General features: G+C 34.6%; 1 protein-coding gene across 3 annotated transcripts in view; it reads right to left on the bottom strand.

Annotated features, from left to right (window-relative positions):
- The window catches only part of CSMD3 (CUB and Sushi multiple domains 3), a 1,193,315-nt gene that overhangs the window by 12,513 nt on the left and 1,163,463 nt on the right, over nt 1-17,339 (bottom strand). For all 3 annotated transcript variants that reach the window (XM_024129404.1, XM_024129405.1, XM_028500327.1), the window contains 4 exons: nt 15,477-15,588; nt 13,265-13,444; nt 10,350-10,415; nt 4,109-4,267 (listed from right to left, as the gene is read on the bottom strand). In XM_024129404.1, coding sequence (XP_023985172.1) covers nt 4,109-4,267; nt 10,350-10,415; nt 13,265-13,444; nt 15,477-15,588 — 517 coding nt within the window. The remainder of the gene's footprint in view (nt 1-4,108; nt 4,268-10,349; nt 10,416-13,264; nt 13,445-15,476; nt 15,589-17,339) is intronic.

Raw genomic sequence — 17,339 nt, 5'->3', positions numbered from 1 at the left:
TTAGGATTCTCTATGTATAGTATCATGTCATCTGCAAACAGAGACAGCTTTACTTCTTCTTTTCTGATTTGGATTCCTTTTATTTCTTTTTCTAATCTTGTAGCTGTGTCTAGGACTTCCAAGACTATGTTGAATAATAGTGGTGAGAGTGGACATCCTTGTCTCATTCCTGATCTTAGAAGAAATGCTTTCAGTTTTTCACCATGGAGAACGATGTTGGCTGTGGGTTTGTCATATATGGCCTTTATTATGTTGAGGTAAGTTCCCTCTATAACCACTTTTTGTAGGGTTTTTATCATAAATGGGTGTTGAGCTTTGTCAAAAGCTTTTTCTGCATCTACTGAGATGATCATATGGTTTTTCTGATTCAATTCGTTAATATGGTATACCACATTGATTGATTTGTGTATATTGAAGAATCCTTGCATTCCTGGGATAAACCCCACTTGATCATGGTGTATGATCCTTTTAATGTGCTGTTGGATTCTGTTTGCTAGTATTTTGTTGAGGATTATTTCATCTATGTTCATCAGTGATATTGGCCTGTAGTTTTCTTGTTTTGTGACATCTTTTTCTGGTTTTGGTATCAGGGTTATGGTGGCCTCATAAAATGAGTGTTCCTCCCTCTGCTACATTTTGGAAGACTTTGAGAAGGATACGTGTTAGGTCTTCTATAAATGTTTCATAGTATTCACCTGTGAAGCCATCTGATCCTGGCTTATGTTTGTTGGAAGATTTTTAATCACAATCTCAATTTCAGTGCTTGTGATAGGTCTGTTTATATTTTCTCTTTTTTCCTGGTTTAGCCTCAGAAGGTTGTGCTTTTCTAAGAATTTGTCCATTTCTTCCAGGTTGTCCAGTTTATTGGCATATAGTTGCTTCTAGTAATCTCTCATGATCCTTTCTATTTCTGCAGTGTCAGTTGTTACTTCTCCTTTTTCATTTCTAATTGTATTGATTTGCGTCTTCTCCCTTTTTTTCTTGATGAGTCTGGCTAATGGTTTATCAATCTTATTTATCTTCTCAAAGAAAAAGCTTTTAGTTTTATTGATCTTTGCTATTGTTTCCTTCATTTCTTTTTCCTTTATTTCTGATCTGATCTTTATGATTTCTTTCCTTCTGCTAACTTCAGGGTTTTTGTTCTTCTTTCTCTAATTGATTTAGGCGTAAGGTTAGGTTGTTTATTTGAGATGTTTCTTGTTTCTTGAGGTAGGATTGTATTGCGATAAACTTCCCTCTTAGAACTGCTTTTGCTGCATCTCATAGGTTTTGGATTGTTGTGTTTTCATTGTCATTTGTTTCTAGATATTTTTTGATTTCCTCCTTGATTTCTTCAGTGATCTCTTGGTTATTAAGTAGTGTATTGTTTAGCCTCCATGTGTTTGTACTTTTTACAGATTTTTTTCCTGTAATTGATATCTAGTCTCTTAGCGCTGTGACCATCTTGTTTAATGTATCATTTAAAGCTTGTGTTTCCTTATTTATTTTCATTTTGGATGATCTGTCCGTTGGTGAAAGTGGGGTGTTAAAGTCTCCTGCTATGATTGTGTTACTGTCAATTTCCCTTTTTATGACTCTTAGCATTTGCCTTATGTTTTGAGGTGCTCATATGTTGGGTGCATAAATATTTACAATCATTATATCTTCTTCTTGAATTGATTCCTTGATCATTATGTAGTGTCCTTCTTGGTCTCTTGTAATAGTCTTTATTTTAAAGTCTATTTTGTCTTATTTGAGAATTGTTACTCCAGCTTTCTTTTGATTTCCATTTGCATGGAATATCTTTTTCCATCCCCTCACTTCAGTCTGTATGTGTCCCTATGTCTGAAGTGTGTCTCTTGTAGACATCATATATAAGGGTCTTGTTTTTGTATCCATTCAGCCAGTCTATGTCTTTTGGTGGGAGCATTTAATCCTTTTACATTTAAGGTAATTATCAATATGTATGTTCCTATTATCATTTTCTTAATTGTTTTCGGTTTGTTATTGTAGGTCTTTTCCTTCTCTTGTGTTTCCTGCCTAGAGAAGTTCCTTTAGCATTTGTTGTAAAGCTGGTTTGGTGGTGCTGAATTCTCTTAGCTTTTGCTTGTCTGTAAAGATTTTAATTTCTCTGTCCAATCTGAATGAGATCCTTGCTGGGTAGTGTAATCTTGGTTGTACGATTTTCCCTTTCATCACTTTAAATATGTCTTGCCACTCCCTTCTGGCTTGCAGAGTTTCTGCTGAAAATCAGCTGTTAACCTTATGGGGATTCCCTTGTATGTTTTTTGTTGCTTTTCCCTTGCACTTTTAATATTTTTTCTTTGTATTTAATTTTTGATAGTTTGATTAATATGTGTCTTGGTGTGTTTCTCCTTGGATTTATCCCATATGGGACTCTTTGTGCTTCCTGGACTTGATTGACTATTTCCTTTCCCATAGTAGGGAGATTTTCAACTATAATCTCTTCAAATATTTTCTCAGTCCCTTTCTTTTTCTCTTCTTCTTCTGGGACCCCTATAATTAGATGTTGGTGTGTTTAATGTTGTCACAGAGGTCTCTAAGACTGTCCTCAATTCTTTTCATTCTTTCTTCTTTATTCTGCTCTGCAGTAGTTATTTCCACTATTTTATCTTCCAGATCCCTTATCCGTTCTTCTGCCTCAGTTATTCTGCTATTGATCCCTTCTAGAGAATTTTTAATTTCATATTGTGTTGTTTATCATTGTTTGTTTGCTCTTTAGTTCTTCTAGGTCCTTGTTAAACGTTTCTTGTATTTTCTCTATTCTATTTCCAATTTAGATCATCTTTACTGTCATTACTCTGAATTCTTTTTCAGGTAGACTGCCTATTTCTTCTTCATTTGTTTGCTCTGGTGGGTTTTTACCTTGTTCCTTCAACTGATGTTTTTCTCTGTCTTCCCATTTTGCATAATTTATTGTGTTTGGGCTCTCCTTTTCACAGCCTGCAGGTTCGTAGTTCTCCTTGGTTTTTTTTTTTTTCGGTACACGGGTCTCTTACTGTTGTGGCCTCTCATGCTGTGGAGCACAGGCTCTGGACGCACAGTCCCAGCAGCCATGGCTCACGGGCCCAGCTGCTCCGTGGCACGTGGGATCCTCCTGGACCGGGGCACGATCCCGTGTCCTCTGCATCGGCAGGTGGACTCTCAACCACTGCGCCACCAGGGAAGCCCTCATTGCTTTTGTTGTCTACCCCCAGTGGCTAAGGTTGGTTCAATGGGTTGTGTAGGCTTCCTGGTGGAGGGGACTGGTGCCTGTGTTCTGGTGGGTGGGGCTGCATCTTGCCTTTCTGGTGGGCAGGGCTGCATCTGGTGGTGTGTTTTAGGTGTCTGTGAACTTAGTATGATTTTAGTCAGCCTTTCTGCTAATGGGTGGCGTTGTGTTCCTGTCTTGCTAGTTGTTTGCCATGGGATGTCCAGCACTGTAGCTTGCTGGTTGTTGAGTGGAGCTGGGTCTTAGCATTGAGATGGAGCTCTCTGGGAGAGCTTTCACCTTTTGGTATTATGTGGAGCTGGGAGATCTCTGGTGGACCAATGTCCTGAACTCAGCTCTCCCACCTGAGAGGCACAGGCCTGACACCCAACTGGAGCACCGAGACCCTGTAAGCCACACGGCAGATCAGCAAAAGTTCAAAAGCTTGACAATATGCTCTGTTGGCAAGGGTGTGGAGATACAGTCTCTCTTTTGCATTGCTAGTGAGAAGGCAAAGGGTATAACCAACAACAACTCTGTCAATATGTGTTCATCAACCAAATGAACAATGCCAATGTGAGACACAGAACCACTCACTCAGTGGAAGAATCCCAGGTTCAGGCAGGGGACAGGCAGAGTTAGTTATATTCAAATTAAAAGTTCTGTTCTATTTCATGACATGTCATTCTAGCCACATAAAAATATTCTTGAGGGAGCTTATTTCAGAATCACAGAGTTTTATATTTGTGTAGTAATATTCATGCATCAATCAAAAAAACAGAAAGCCTTGTTTCTGAATGAATTATGAATGTCATCAAAAGTATAGCAAATATTTCACAGTATAAAAATCACTAAAAAATGATGAAATGATGGAAATGAAGGCATAAAGGCATTGTTTGCTGTTCTTTAATGTGATACCTGAAAGTAGTAGTTCCATGTTGCTGTTACTGAGTGTTGCATTCACTCTCCCAGTGGAAGCATTGAAACTAGTAACTGTCAAGGTCATGGGTTGTTTCCTTCCTTTAAAATTGTAAGAGCCTTTCCATATATAATTTTGGGCAAACACATCATCAGGAACTGTGAAGAGATTAAATAAACATACATGTTAATTTTACAGTGCCCTGTAAATATAAGCATTAAATACCAGATTAATGGGTATTAGTTTATTGAATAATCATATTTTTCTAAATATACAATAATATAGAATGTGCATTATAAAATGAATTCTTCACATAAGTGTTTTAATTTTTTTAGAATGAACCAAAATAATAATCTATATTTGTACATACATCATCAATGAGCGATAAATAAACAACACCAATTAAAGACATAAGACATATTTAGAATCCAGCTAAATATCAAGTTTACTTATATTTGGTTTCCTATAATAATATCTTTCTTTCAGAAGGAAAATAAAATGATGTTACTGGGCCAAGTCAGTCTATATACAAGTCCCAAGAGGCCTGCTTTTCTCCTAGCAGTAGGAATAGGTTCATAGGAAGAGCATAGAGTTAAACCACCCCCTTGCAGAACAGCCTTGGAAGACTTTTAGGAGAGATGCTCCTTTGACCTCTTTAAAGAATATTGAGTTCAGTTATTTCAATAATAGATGCTCCTGAAGAAGAACAGGGCTCTAACTGTTTCGCTCCTGACAGCTTTGAGGTTTACAGGTATTTTTAGAAATAAAAGAATTGTCACTAGAATTGGCTAACTCTCATGGGAAAGAGATGAACTGTGGTAGAATCAAAGAATATTCTAATGTAAAACTTTCATCCAAATAAGAAACACTCTTAATGTTAGATGCAGACAAATAAGACATTATATTTATATAAATTAGTTATGTAATTTATAGCTAATATAAATTAGGTATGTCAATGTCTACTCAGATCCTGGTAAGAGGCTGAGAGAGCTGCCATTAATTCTGTACATCACAATAAAACACATCCTCAGAAATCAGCTATTCAAAAGAGCCTGCCTATTTGTGTGACTGAATGAATGACATGGATTTAAAGGAAAGCCTTTTTTTTTCTAACAAGTTATTGACATTTGTCACCTGATTTTGTCTACATACATCACAGTTCTTACTGCTCAGATCACAGAGACTGTTACAAATTATGCATTCCCTGAATTCTACTCAGCAAACAAATAAAACAATACTATGGTAGAAGATGAACATAAAATGCACTCAAGAGTTGAGTTTTTACTGAGTATTTCAACCAACATGATTATTTTTTTCTATGATAATTCAAAAGCAATATAGCAGAAGGACTAGAAGTGCAGGCACTGGAACTAGACCACTTGTATTTCAGTCCCTCCTCTACAATTTATAAACTGTGTGGTTTTCCCTAAGTTACTTAACTCTCTAAACCTGAATTTCCTCATCATTAATGTTGGATTAACACAGAGTTACAAGGAGGATTAAATGAGATAATGAATATGAAGAGTTTTGATAAGTGTTAGTTGCTTTCATTAGTATTATACAGGTAAAATAGGGAAACTGTGGGTCTCATAGATCATTACATAGATGCTAATAAAATATATAGTTAGTGAACATGCAGTTAGTATCATGAAAAATCCATAGTCCTGGCTCTGGGACCTTTGCCAAGTCATCCTTATAGTGGCACTCCCTCCCCAAACCTCAAACTACACAGTTATGCTCTGTATGTACAGGAGACCTTACCTAAAAATTTGATATGGTGTATGGGTAAAAAGCCCTTGATTTGGTAAGCACCTTAAAGAGCAGTTAACTCAAAAATCATACCTAAAATAAGTCTGGAGGAGGGATTGACAAGCTAAATTATCCTGCATTAGAAAGATCTGGAATTTGGAGGTAATAGGCTCTTAGTTGTAGAGATAAGAGGAAGAGCAAGGGAGAAAGATGTTCTAACAGCAGTGTGAAGGCAAATAGTAGGTACTCAATAAATGTGTTATTCTTATCTTTCTGATTGTTTATTTCCCCTGGACTGTACTATGCTTACTCTTTGCTACCCCTGAATATTTAATGAAAATCTGCTACACTTGGTGTTCTTGTCATTGGGCTTAGGGGAATTAAGGAAGTTGGTTGAAGGAGATTAAAGAGAGCCCCCGTGGCAGGAGAAAATAGCAATGGAAAGAAGTAGGTACCAACAGCAGCAAAGAACATTGTATCAAGATTAATCATTGATGTAGTAGTAAATGTTTAACAACTGGCTCTCCAGAAAACAAACAAACCAACAAACTGGTTGTACTATTTGCTGATTCTATAATGTAAATATTGCCGTGATGTCAGATTTCAAACTATGAACATGACATCACTGAACGCAGAGTTTGGAAGAATGCACAGAACTGGCTATGGCAAAGCTCTACCTGGCAGCTGCAGTATGCCACCACAACCCTCCACCTTTCTCACACATAACTGAGAAATGTAACTAATGATAGGATGGGAGAGGCAGACACTATTTGGTCATTTAAATCCCTATGTACAGGGGGATGACAATACTTTCTATTGTTAAGTCTAATTTGAGATTTAAATGTGATTGTGTATTTGGCAGTTCTTTCTAAACTCTAAAATGTCATCTAACTATCACTGATGTGGAGCACAGTGAAAAGAAGGAAGACAATGATGGTTATGATCCTTATTTTTCAAGACAGTTTTGAATGTAAACTTTGCTTCATAGGCCTCAGAGCATTGCCATATAGAGTATCATGTTCCTGACTCTGATACCACTGCCAAATTTAATTATTGTTACTTTGGAGTAATCTAATCACTGTGTCATGATTTTAAGTGAAATGCTTCTGTTTTCCCACTTAAGATGACATTGTTCTAGAGTTTTATAGATACCTTCACTCAGGTTAAATAAATTATTTTCCTTTCCAATTTATTAAATTTTTAAAAAATTATAAATAGATGTTCAATCTTACTAAATAGTTTCTGTGCAAGTATTTAGATGATCATAATTTAGATGATCATACATAATCATAATTTTTGCATGTTAATCTCTTCATGTGATAGATTACTTTTAAGGATTATTTAACATGAAAATATCCCTGTAAATCTATCAGTAACCCAATTTGGTAATGATGTGTCATCTTTACTATAATGTTGTACAGTTAACCCTTGAACAACATGGATTTGAACTGTGAGGGTCCACTTATGCACAGATTTTTTTCAACAGTAAATACTATAATACTACTGTACTGATCTGTGGTTAGTTGAATTCATGGCTGTGGAATCACAGATATGAAGGAATCTTGGGTAAGGAGGAACCACATACTGAGGGTCAACGATAAGTTATATGCAGATTTTTGACTGCACTGAGGGCCAATGCCCCTAACCCACTTTATGTAGGATTTTTTCGTCTATAATCTTATGTCAAATGGGCCTGTAATTTTCTCTTTTTATAGTGTCTTTACCTGAGTTATGAGTTATGTTGGATCCATAAAATGAGGTTTTTTTTTATAGTTTTATAAAACTGGGGTGATCTGTTCCTTCAAAATTTGGTAGAACTTATCAGTAGAGGCATATGGAACAGGTTTTTCCTTGTGGAAATAGCTTTAACTACTACTTTGTTATGGGATTATTTGAGTTTTCTCCTATTAGTTATGCTAAGATCCACTTTTCTAGTAACTTGTCAATATTTAAGTTTTTTAAAATTGACAGTTACGGTAGTTTTCTGTTATATATTGCTAATTTATTCAATCTACTCTATGTAGTTTTTCACATTTCCTTTTGAAATGTTACTACCTTTTGTCCCTTTCTTGATCAATCTTACCAGAAATTATTCACTTTGTACATTTTTTTTAAAGAACTACTTTTGATTCTGTTGAGATTCTTCTATTATATCTTTGGGGTTTTTTTGGTTTGTTCATTTTTATTACAGTGAGTTCTGCTTTCTTTTGATCATTCCATTATACTTTTTGTATCTTCTTAACAGGGACAGTTATTAATTCTAAGGCTTTCTTTTCTTCTAATGTAAGGGTTTAAGGCTTTATATTTCCCTCACATCTTTACTTTTGCTCTAGTTCCCAAGTTTTGATATCTAGATTTTTCAGCGTAACTAAGCTATATTGTTATATTTTCCATTTTAATTTCTTCTTCAATTCATGAGTTATTCATCGGTATTAATTTTGTTCTTAATTTCCAAACATTGAGGAATTTAAAAAATTTATCCATTTTCTTATTAACTTTTAACTGCATCATGGTCAGGTAAGACTAACTTTGCTTTGAAATTTGTGTAGATTTTTTTATTACTTAATACATGATCAATTCTTATAGCTGTCCCATGTGCCTTTAAAGAAAGTATATATTATTTAATTGGTTGATGAGAAATATTTATATACATATATTACATTAAACATATTAGTTTTTTTGTTTAGTTCTTCCATATTCTTTAAAAATTTTTTTGTCAGCCTGAAATATTTATTGGTAGCCATTGGCCATGTTTTGCCCAGGACAGTCTAGATTTATACTTGATATGCTGGAGCTATTATTCAGAGTACCCATATGCTCCCAGATAAAGTATCTTTCTTGGAAAGTTCTGGGCACTGATTGACCATTGTGGTTTTCTTTCTTTTTTTTTTTTTTTTTTTTACCAGAAAAAAGTCCTTTAATCGTTAATGGTAAACATTTTAACAGTGGACATGAAATGAAAGATCCAATGGAAGATATTTACCTAAAAATGAGGCAAGCCTAGTCTTATACTGAACACATTTTGAGTTATAATTACAACCCTGCACTAAGCCTTTGTTTTTCTTTTTTTAAAAAGTTGTGGTAAACAGGAAATAACAAGTGTAGGTGAGGATGTGAAACCCTGGTACATTGCTGGTGGGAATGTCAAATGACTCAACTGCTTTGGATAACAGTTTGGCAGTTTCTCAAAAAAGTTAAACCTAGAATTACCACAGGATCCAGCAATTCTACTACCACCCAAAAGACTGGAAAGCAGGAAATCAAAAAGAATCTCATATACTAGTGTTCATAGGATTATTCACACTAGCCAAAAAGGTGAAAACAATCCTAATGTCAGTGTACAGCTGAATGGATAAATAAAATATGGTATATACATTCAGTGGAGCATTATCAAGTCAGACACAAAAGGACAAGCATTGTGTGATTCCTCTTATATGAAGTACCTAGAATAGGGAAATTCATAGAGACAGAAAGTAGAATAGAGGTTACCAGGGGTTGGGACCATTGTGGTTTTCTGACTCCATGCAACATTTTCTCTCTCCTGATGACATATTCTTTGGTCACCTTAGAGAAATTCAGTCTGTTTTCACTGACTGTTGAAAAAAATCAGTTTCTCAGACTGATTTTTTTGGTAGGCAGTCCAGTTTAATAGCATGTACATTGAGAACTTCTGAAACCAACTAAAATTAGATTCTAACACTGTACCTGGCTTATTACAACTGGAACAAATCTATTTCCAAGGTAAAGATTAAATGCTGAGCCTTTAATTTTATGTGTAGCTTTTCATTCCTAGCATGTAACTAAAATACATACTAATAAATTAAAAAGAAGCTCTCGTATACTGAGCCCTTACCATGAGCCAAGCACTTTGTGCTTCATTTTCATGAAGTTCATTCATATTAATCTAATCATTATGTCTTTTGTATAGATAAAGAAATGGAGGCTCAGATGTAGAAATTAACTTTTCCAAAGTCATTGGGTAGGCAGTGTATAACATGGGGATTACATCAAGGTTGTAGGACTTCAAGGCCCATATTTTTAATGACTAAAAATTTTATTTTTAAATCAAATTACTGAAAATAAACTGGACAAGCTCTAGAAGTTGCTGAACTTTTACTCTCACTCCAAGTGTATTTGGTTCCTTCTTTTAAAAATTTATATTTAAAAATTCTATGTAAATCTCATTTTTATTTTAATATTTTAAATAAACCATTGCCATTATTTTATAGCTATCTACAGATACTCTTAAAGGGAAATTTTATAGAGACAACTATATACAATATTTTTGGAATATTAACATGTCACAGTATTACATTGCTTGAAGTTTGATATCTTATAATACAAATATTCAAACTTCAAATTCCAAACAGTAAAATGCATAGTTTTCCCATACTGAAATATATTTTTCTAAATAAATGGTCACTTTGTCAATAAAACAGGAGGTCACCTTTAGAAATCATGACTACTAGAAAAACAACTGGAATTACTAACCACTTAGCTTTGGGCTGGGTGTTCCTAGTGCAGGTCTAGGATCTTTCACCAATATTTTGGAACCAGCTATGAAAAGAAACAAAAATGTTTACAAAATTTAATATAATTAATAACACACATACACAGACACACAGTTTGATGCATTGTCAATTTTTTTCTTTGACATATCATATAGTTTTCTCCAAAATGTCCTGTTCACTATAGCATCTCAGTCCTCACTCAACACTTCTGTTGTTCAGCTAACAACTTCAATACTTATCCCCATTATAGTCCAGTGGGGCAAAGGGAATATCAGTGCTGCCTTAGTATTCTGGGGTCTTGTTTCTTATTTTAAAGGCATAAACCAACATGGAAACAGTTGATTCCAACATGGAAGTTGAGGGCTGAAGGTATCTTCTTGTTGCTTACAGGCAAATAATTTGTGTAGGGTTCATGTTTAAGAGTTAAAAATTGTTGTAATTCCTGGGCGGTCCAGTGGTTAGGACTTGGCCCTTTTACTGCTCGGGCCCAGGTTTGATCCCTGGACAGGGAACTAAGATCCCACAAGCTGTGCAGCACGGCCAAAAAAAAAAAAAAAAAAAAAAGAGTTAAAAATTGTTAAGGTATCCCATGATGTCATTCGAAATTGGCTAGTCTCAAAGGTAAAGAGTTAAACTAAAGTTTTAAGTCAAACCAAAAGGAGCTCAAAATCATGTGGTGTGCTGAAAGTGCCTGCAAAGTTGAAGCAGCTGTGATATGCAGTGCTTGTAGACCTGTAAAGACTTACATCTTTTTCCTAAGAACAATATAATGTCTTTAAAGGTTTTAAGGGGAAGTTATTTGGGTGAACATCACCTTGGCTGCAAGGTGGAGAACAATTTGGAAAGGAGTGGGTGTTGATGTGGGCAGAGAAGTTAGAAGGCCATTTCAGTAGTCTCAGTAGAGATAATGCTGAGTTAGATTACAGTAGCAGTGATGATAAACTCACAAGTGGATAGAATTTTTTTAAACCTACTAAAATTCTGGTGGATTTAAAGAGACAAGAAGATGTCAAAGGTGACTACTAGATTTCTATTTATTATGTGATGATGGTACCACTGAGTTAGGGAACATCAAGAGAGACTTATGGTGAAGGGAAATTGATGAGTTTAGATTTGCATATATTATTTAAATGTCTGAGAAATTCAAGAAGAGATATTAGGTAAGAAATTGAACATATAAGTCTGGAGCTAAGAGAAGATAAATGAGCTAGAATTATTAATTTGTAATTAACCTTCATAGAGGAAACTTTAAGTCATTGGCTTGAATGAGATCAGATAAGCTAGGGAGAGAACACAGACTGAAAAGAAGAGAAGACTAAGAACTGAGCTTTAGAAAAAATGGGTAGAAAACATTAAGCTTAAAAAGGAAATGGAGAAAAGGTAGCCAGAAATTTGAGGAGATAAATATTTATTTATTCAACAAATATTGATTGAACACTTTTCACATATAATGCACTGATCTAGTGGTTAAAATTACAGTTGTAAATACTTGGATAAAGTTTCTTTTTTTTTTTCTTACATAAGCGAACCCTAAAATGGGCCATATTTAGCTTTATTAAAGTTTCTGTTTTTTTTCTTTTGAGCTTATATTCTAGTGGGGGAAGGGCAGATGAAAGGACAGGAGAGTGGAGAAAGACAATAACAAGTAAACAAATAAAAGAATAAGATCTCACACAGAAGGGATTCCTATCATGAAAAATTTTTTTAAAAAGAAAAAAAACCTGTAATGTTCCAGCTAAGAGAAGAGAGTGAAAACATTTCAAGAGGAAAAAGTCATTTACATTTGTGAAGGCTACAAGACATAAAGAATTAGAAAGGACTGAAAAAAAAAAAGAATATATTGATGACTTTATCAAGAATTCTAGAAGAACCTCCTTTGTTCCTTCTTCTGGAAACATAACACTTTTTTCCTCTGGTAAACTCATTACATCTTGTTCAGATGGGGACTGTCCTGATCAAGCAAAGCAGCAACATGGGTGGACACATCGCCTAGATCTGGTCAAACTGTCATATCATCGTGGCTGAGAAATGAATTTGGAGATGGATTCCATTAAAAATTGTGGCAATCAGACTTTCATATAGTGCTTTCCTGACCAAGTTTTGGGAAAGACTCCTTCTACTAGGGTTATTCTACCAGAAGGATATAAACCCAGGAATGCTGGCAGCAATTTTCCCTACTATAATGGGTTGAATAGTACATGCTCCAAATTCACGTTCACTAGAAACCTCAGAACATGACCTTATTTGGAAACAGAGTCTTTGAAGATGTAATTCGGTGAGAATCTTGAGGTGAAATATTCCTGAAATAATCCCTAAATCCAATGACTAGTGTTTTTATAAGAAGAGAACAGGACATATAGAGATACCTAGGAAAGAAGGCCATTTGAAGATAGAGGTAGAAATTGTAGTGAGGCATTTATGAGCCAAAGAATGCCAGGGATAGCCAGAAGCTATAACAAGCTCAAAGAAGGTAAGGAATGGTTCTTCCCTAGAGCCTTCAGAGGATACATGGCCTTGTTGACACCTTGATTTTGGACTTCTGGCTTTCTGAACTGTGAGAGAATAAATTCCTATTCTTTTAAATCACCCAGCTTGTGGTACTTTGTTATGGCAGCCTTAGAAAACTAATATACCTACTGTGAATAGAGAACTAGGAAAAGTAATAAAGGCAAGAATTAAAAATAGAGCATGGAAAAGAAGCTATAAAAAGACCTGAATAATATTTCTGTGCCCCTGGATCCAAAAGTGTCTACATCACTCCTACTCTTAGAGTTGGAGAACAAATTTACCTTGTTCCTAAGCTAATTTAAATTGATTTTTTTTGTCTCTTGTATCTGAGGAAAGCTTAAACAGTACAAAATCTTCTGTTGAAAGCTTTTAGAGAGAAAAACGTACCTTCACAAACAGGAACTTTTCCACTCCAGGTGTTATCAGATCTACACACTCTATGTTCTGTTCCACCTGCTAAGAAGAAGCCAGGCTGGCAGGTATAAATTAATGTATACCCATGGGATGGAAGGTCCATTCCTGCTACATTTGCATGAGCAGGAGTTTCTGGCTGTTTACAGCTGTGGGCTATATTAAGAAAAGGGAAAAAATTTCATTTTTCTAGACATGTTAAGACAATTTTGAGACCGGAGTACAATGTATTTTTATAGGTATGCTAATGCCTTTATATAAATATACCTTTAGTTATTCTCATGAATCAAGGAAAGCCTATCAATGTAAATGTAAATGTTGTTTTCATAGACTAGCATTTCATAAATGATCATCTGTAAACACAGGTGGATGTTAACAGATAAACTGAGAGAAAAAATAAAAGACTAACTCTGGATAATTAAGCTAATAAATGTATACTGTAATCACCATTTTAGAGTCACAAATGTATATTAGCATTTTAAAGGATCTAATAAGTCCTGCTTAAGATAAGTTTTAAAGTTTATCAAACTCAGATTTTCTTTACCAGTTTAGGAAATATTTATGTATAATTTTTTATTATATTTATTTTAAATTAAAAAGCATATCTACTAAAGGTAAATTCAACCACAATTCAGTACATTGCTCTGATATTCATATTTCCTAATGTAGAAAGTACAATTTAATGATTTTTTGCATATGGAATTTTCTGGCCATATTTTGGGTCCATATGCTAGCAGTATCTTTTCATTCATTTAATTTTTTGATTCCACTATACCTGCACTTATGACACTACCTGACCCTGCCGCTCAGTTCACCTGTTTTGCGTCTTATCATGACCATTCCCTTCTTAATCAGAAATAGATGCTACAAAGAATTCTCCCCCTAAGCAAGACAACATTTCTGATCATTTGTTCATGGATATAGACCCTTAAAGATGACCTCTGAGAAAAAGTGTTCTGTGGACAAATTTGTTTAGAAAAATTTTTTTCCATTTGTTTCCTAGTGGTTATGTACTAAGTTATAAAATAATAGCTAATATTTTTAACACTATGTGAAAAACATTTTATTTATTTATAAAACATTTTGTTATGTGGTTTATATTTAATATAATTCAGTTAATAAAATTTAATTCTCATTAGGGAAATACTGCTAAGAATAAACACAAATAGTCTGTTTCTGCTACATTCTTAAGCCCCATTATGCACCTATTAGATATTCTGAGATGCTCTGCAGTAACAGAAACCATTTAATTTTATTTAAATCATCATATCCCACATGCAGGTCATCAAAGAATCTTGGTTTACTATGAAATACCTAGGTACATCCCACACAGCTGTTCTAAAGTACGTACACACTCTGAGGAACTATCATTTATCGTTTAAGGAATTTTGCCATATTTAAATATAAGCCAGCCAGGCATGTGACATGACTTCTCAGTGGAGTGTTCTGCTGCTTTTCAGTAAACTGAGGATCCACAGGGGCCCCTGTGATTATTTGGGTGGTTCTGAACAGGGATAGAGTACATTTACAGGACTTATTTGGACTTCAGCAAATCCTAAAAGCTAGAAACCATTCTGATGAGTATTTCTATTCCTGCTTACTCTTCATTTTTCTCCCCCGCAAAAAAGATGGAGAGGAAATAAAAAGAAGAAGTAGGAGGGAAAAAAGAGATAACTCACCAGCTAAAATTTATTTCTAACTGTATTCAGAAAAGACTGTTTAGTGATCTTTGTTCTTATTCAATCTGTACAGCAAGTGCTTTCAACTTAGGGTCAGTGCACATTTAGAAGCTCCAGGAAATCCTAAGTAGTTTTCAAATTTTTGGTTAAGGTATTCATGCATATATCCTTTCATGGACGTTTCTAGCTTTCCTCAGGTTCTCAGAGAGTTTCACAAGTGAAAATCTAAAATTACCTGATGACCAAACTGAACACAATTACAAGAGCTTTTCAAAAAGAACAAAATTTTGCCCCGTGCCTTCTGACTTCTTAAAGAATAATGTTCCCCACTAGGTATGGGGATATGCTACAGTAAAACACTATATGAATGAATTATATTTTATAATAACTTAAAAAAATAATGTGACACCTCTTTTATATACGTATAAGTTTATTTTCACACATGGAAGAAAAAATGCATATAAATTCTTATCCTTCATAAGTATAATTTTCTTAGCCACAATACTTACGTATGCACTCAGGCTGAATTCCACTCCACGTGAGGTCAGGAAGGCAAGTACGTGTTGTAGACCCTTGTAGAAGATGTCCTTTTTTGCAGTGGAACTGTACAACACTTCCTACCTATAGCAAATTACAGAGAAAAAAACAAATGTCCCAATGCAACTTCAAATACAGCAACAGATAGAAAAAAAACATGGACGAGAAAATGCTTTCAAAAGAAATTCTGCAAGGTAGAGGTTGGAAGGAAAAGAAACTGAAATCTGATTTAAAATAAAATTGGGGAAAAAGACTAAAGAAAAACAAACAGATCTCTTTGTGTGCATATCATCATCAAATATTTGAATACAATGTATACATAGGTGCCAAATATTTGCCATGGTAATTTGAAGAAAATATATGATACCAAAAGGCCAATAAGCTACATATGAAAATAAGATAGACAGAGAGTTAAATAAAGACAGATAAATGAAGATGGATAAAGGCAGATACAGAAATAAAGATAGTTAACAACACAAGAGCCAGTGATTATGTAAGACAGTAAATGCAATATGAGATTGGACATAAAGGTGTTTATTGAAGGTTGGATTGGCAACAGAAAAATACAATGGAAGACATGCTATTTGCATTAAGCTTTTTAAGGGATGTGTAATTTAGATAAATATATAGAACAATGGTTCTCAAAGTGTGGTTCCCAGACCAGTAACCTCAGCATAACCTAGGAGTTTGTTAGAAATGCCAGTTCTGGAAACTTAGCTGAGACCCACTGAATCAGAAACTCTTAGGGTAGCAACCAGCAATTTGTGTTTTAAAAAGCCCTCCAGGTGATTTTAATGCAAGCTAATGTTTGAAAACAACCGATATAAGTAGAAAATATATGAATATTATGAGAAAATGTATGGTGGTTAAAACATACATCATATAGTTTAGGAAAAAAGAGAGCACTTTTGATTGGTTATCATAGATAATTTACACAGTGAGCTGGGAATTTGGGAGTAAAGTGGAAAGCTGTGAGATATAGGTAAAAAAGAAAACAGACCCCAGAGGTGTGTATACTCGGCTTTAACTTTGATCTTGAATAAGGTATATCTCCTCTTTGAGACTTAACTCTCTCTTTATAAAGATGATATTATTTATCTTGCGACTTAAGGATTAAATAAAATATATAATTCGCTCCACATGGGCATGGAACATAAGCTTTAAATAAATTCCATCTATAATTATTAAGTCAGAGACATAATAATCAGTTTCTGAAGACTCTCAAATAGCAGGCTATAGCATTTGAATTTTTAAAATAAAAACATAAAGTTGCTAAAGCTTTCAGAGCAACTAAAATTTGTGTAGAAGACAGTATCTTTGAAAAATTAAACTAAACACTGTATGGAGAAACTATGAAACAAAAAGAATGATGAACAGTAATTCTAATTATGAGGCTTGAATTGCCATTTTAGATTTGAGTGGATAAATTGACCAACTTGTGGCAAGGAAGTTGTTTACTTAAAATATATTAAAAGGAAAAATCATCACGATTTATTAAATGATTAGAGGTGGAGGAGAAGATAAGGGGTATTTAGAGTCTACCACTTCAGCCTTCCCCAGCATATGGAGTCTGACAATGTTCAATTGCTGTCTTAGGGCTTTTCACATAGACTGTGTTTCCTTTTTTCCCCATTAGTTCCTACTCCCACCTGCCAAAGCAACATGAGGCTAAGCTTAATGTGACATAATTTGATACAAGATTCCACTTGGAGCTTGAGACTAGCTATCTTCCACCATCTTTCATATTCTCGTTATCACCCAGAACTATGCTACACTCGAAATGTTCAGTTCTAATAGTCATTCTCTTATAACTTTTATCCTTCCAGTTATCTCAT

The sequence above is a fragment of the Physeter macrocephalus genome, chromosome 15 (genome assembly GCF_002837175.3).
Source record: "Physeter macrocephalus isolate SW-GA chromosome 15, ASM283717v5, whole genome shotgun sequence".
In the NCBI taxonomy this organism is placed as follows: domain Eukaryota; kingdom Metazoa; phylum Chordata; class Mammalia; order Artiodactyla; family Physeteridae; genus Physeter; species Physeter macrocephalus.
Note: the sequence above shows the minus strand (reverse complement) of the source record. Positions and strands in the feature narration are given on the sequence as shown.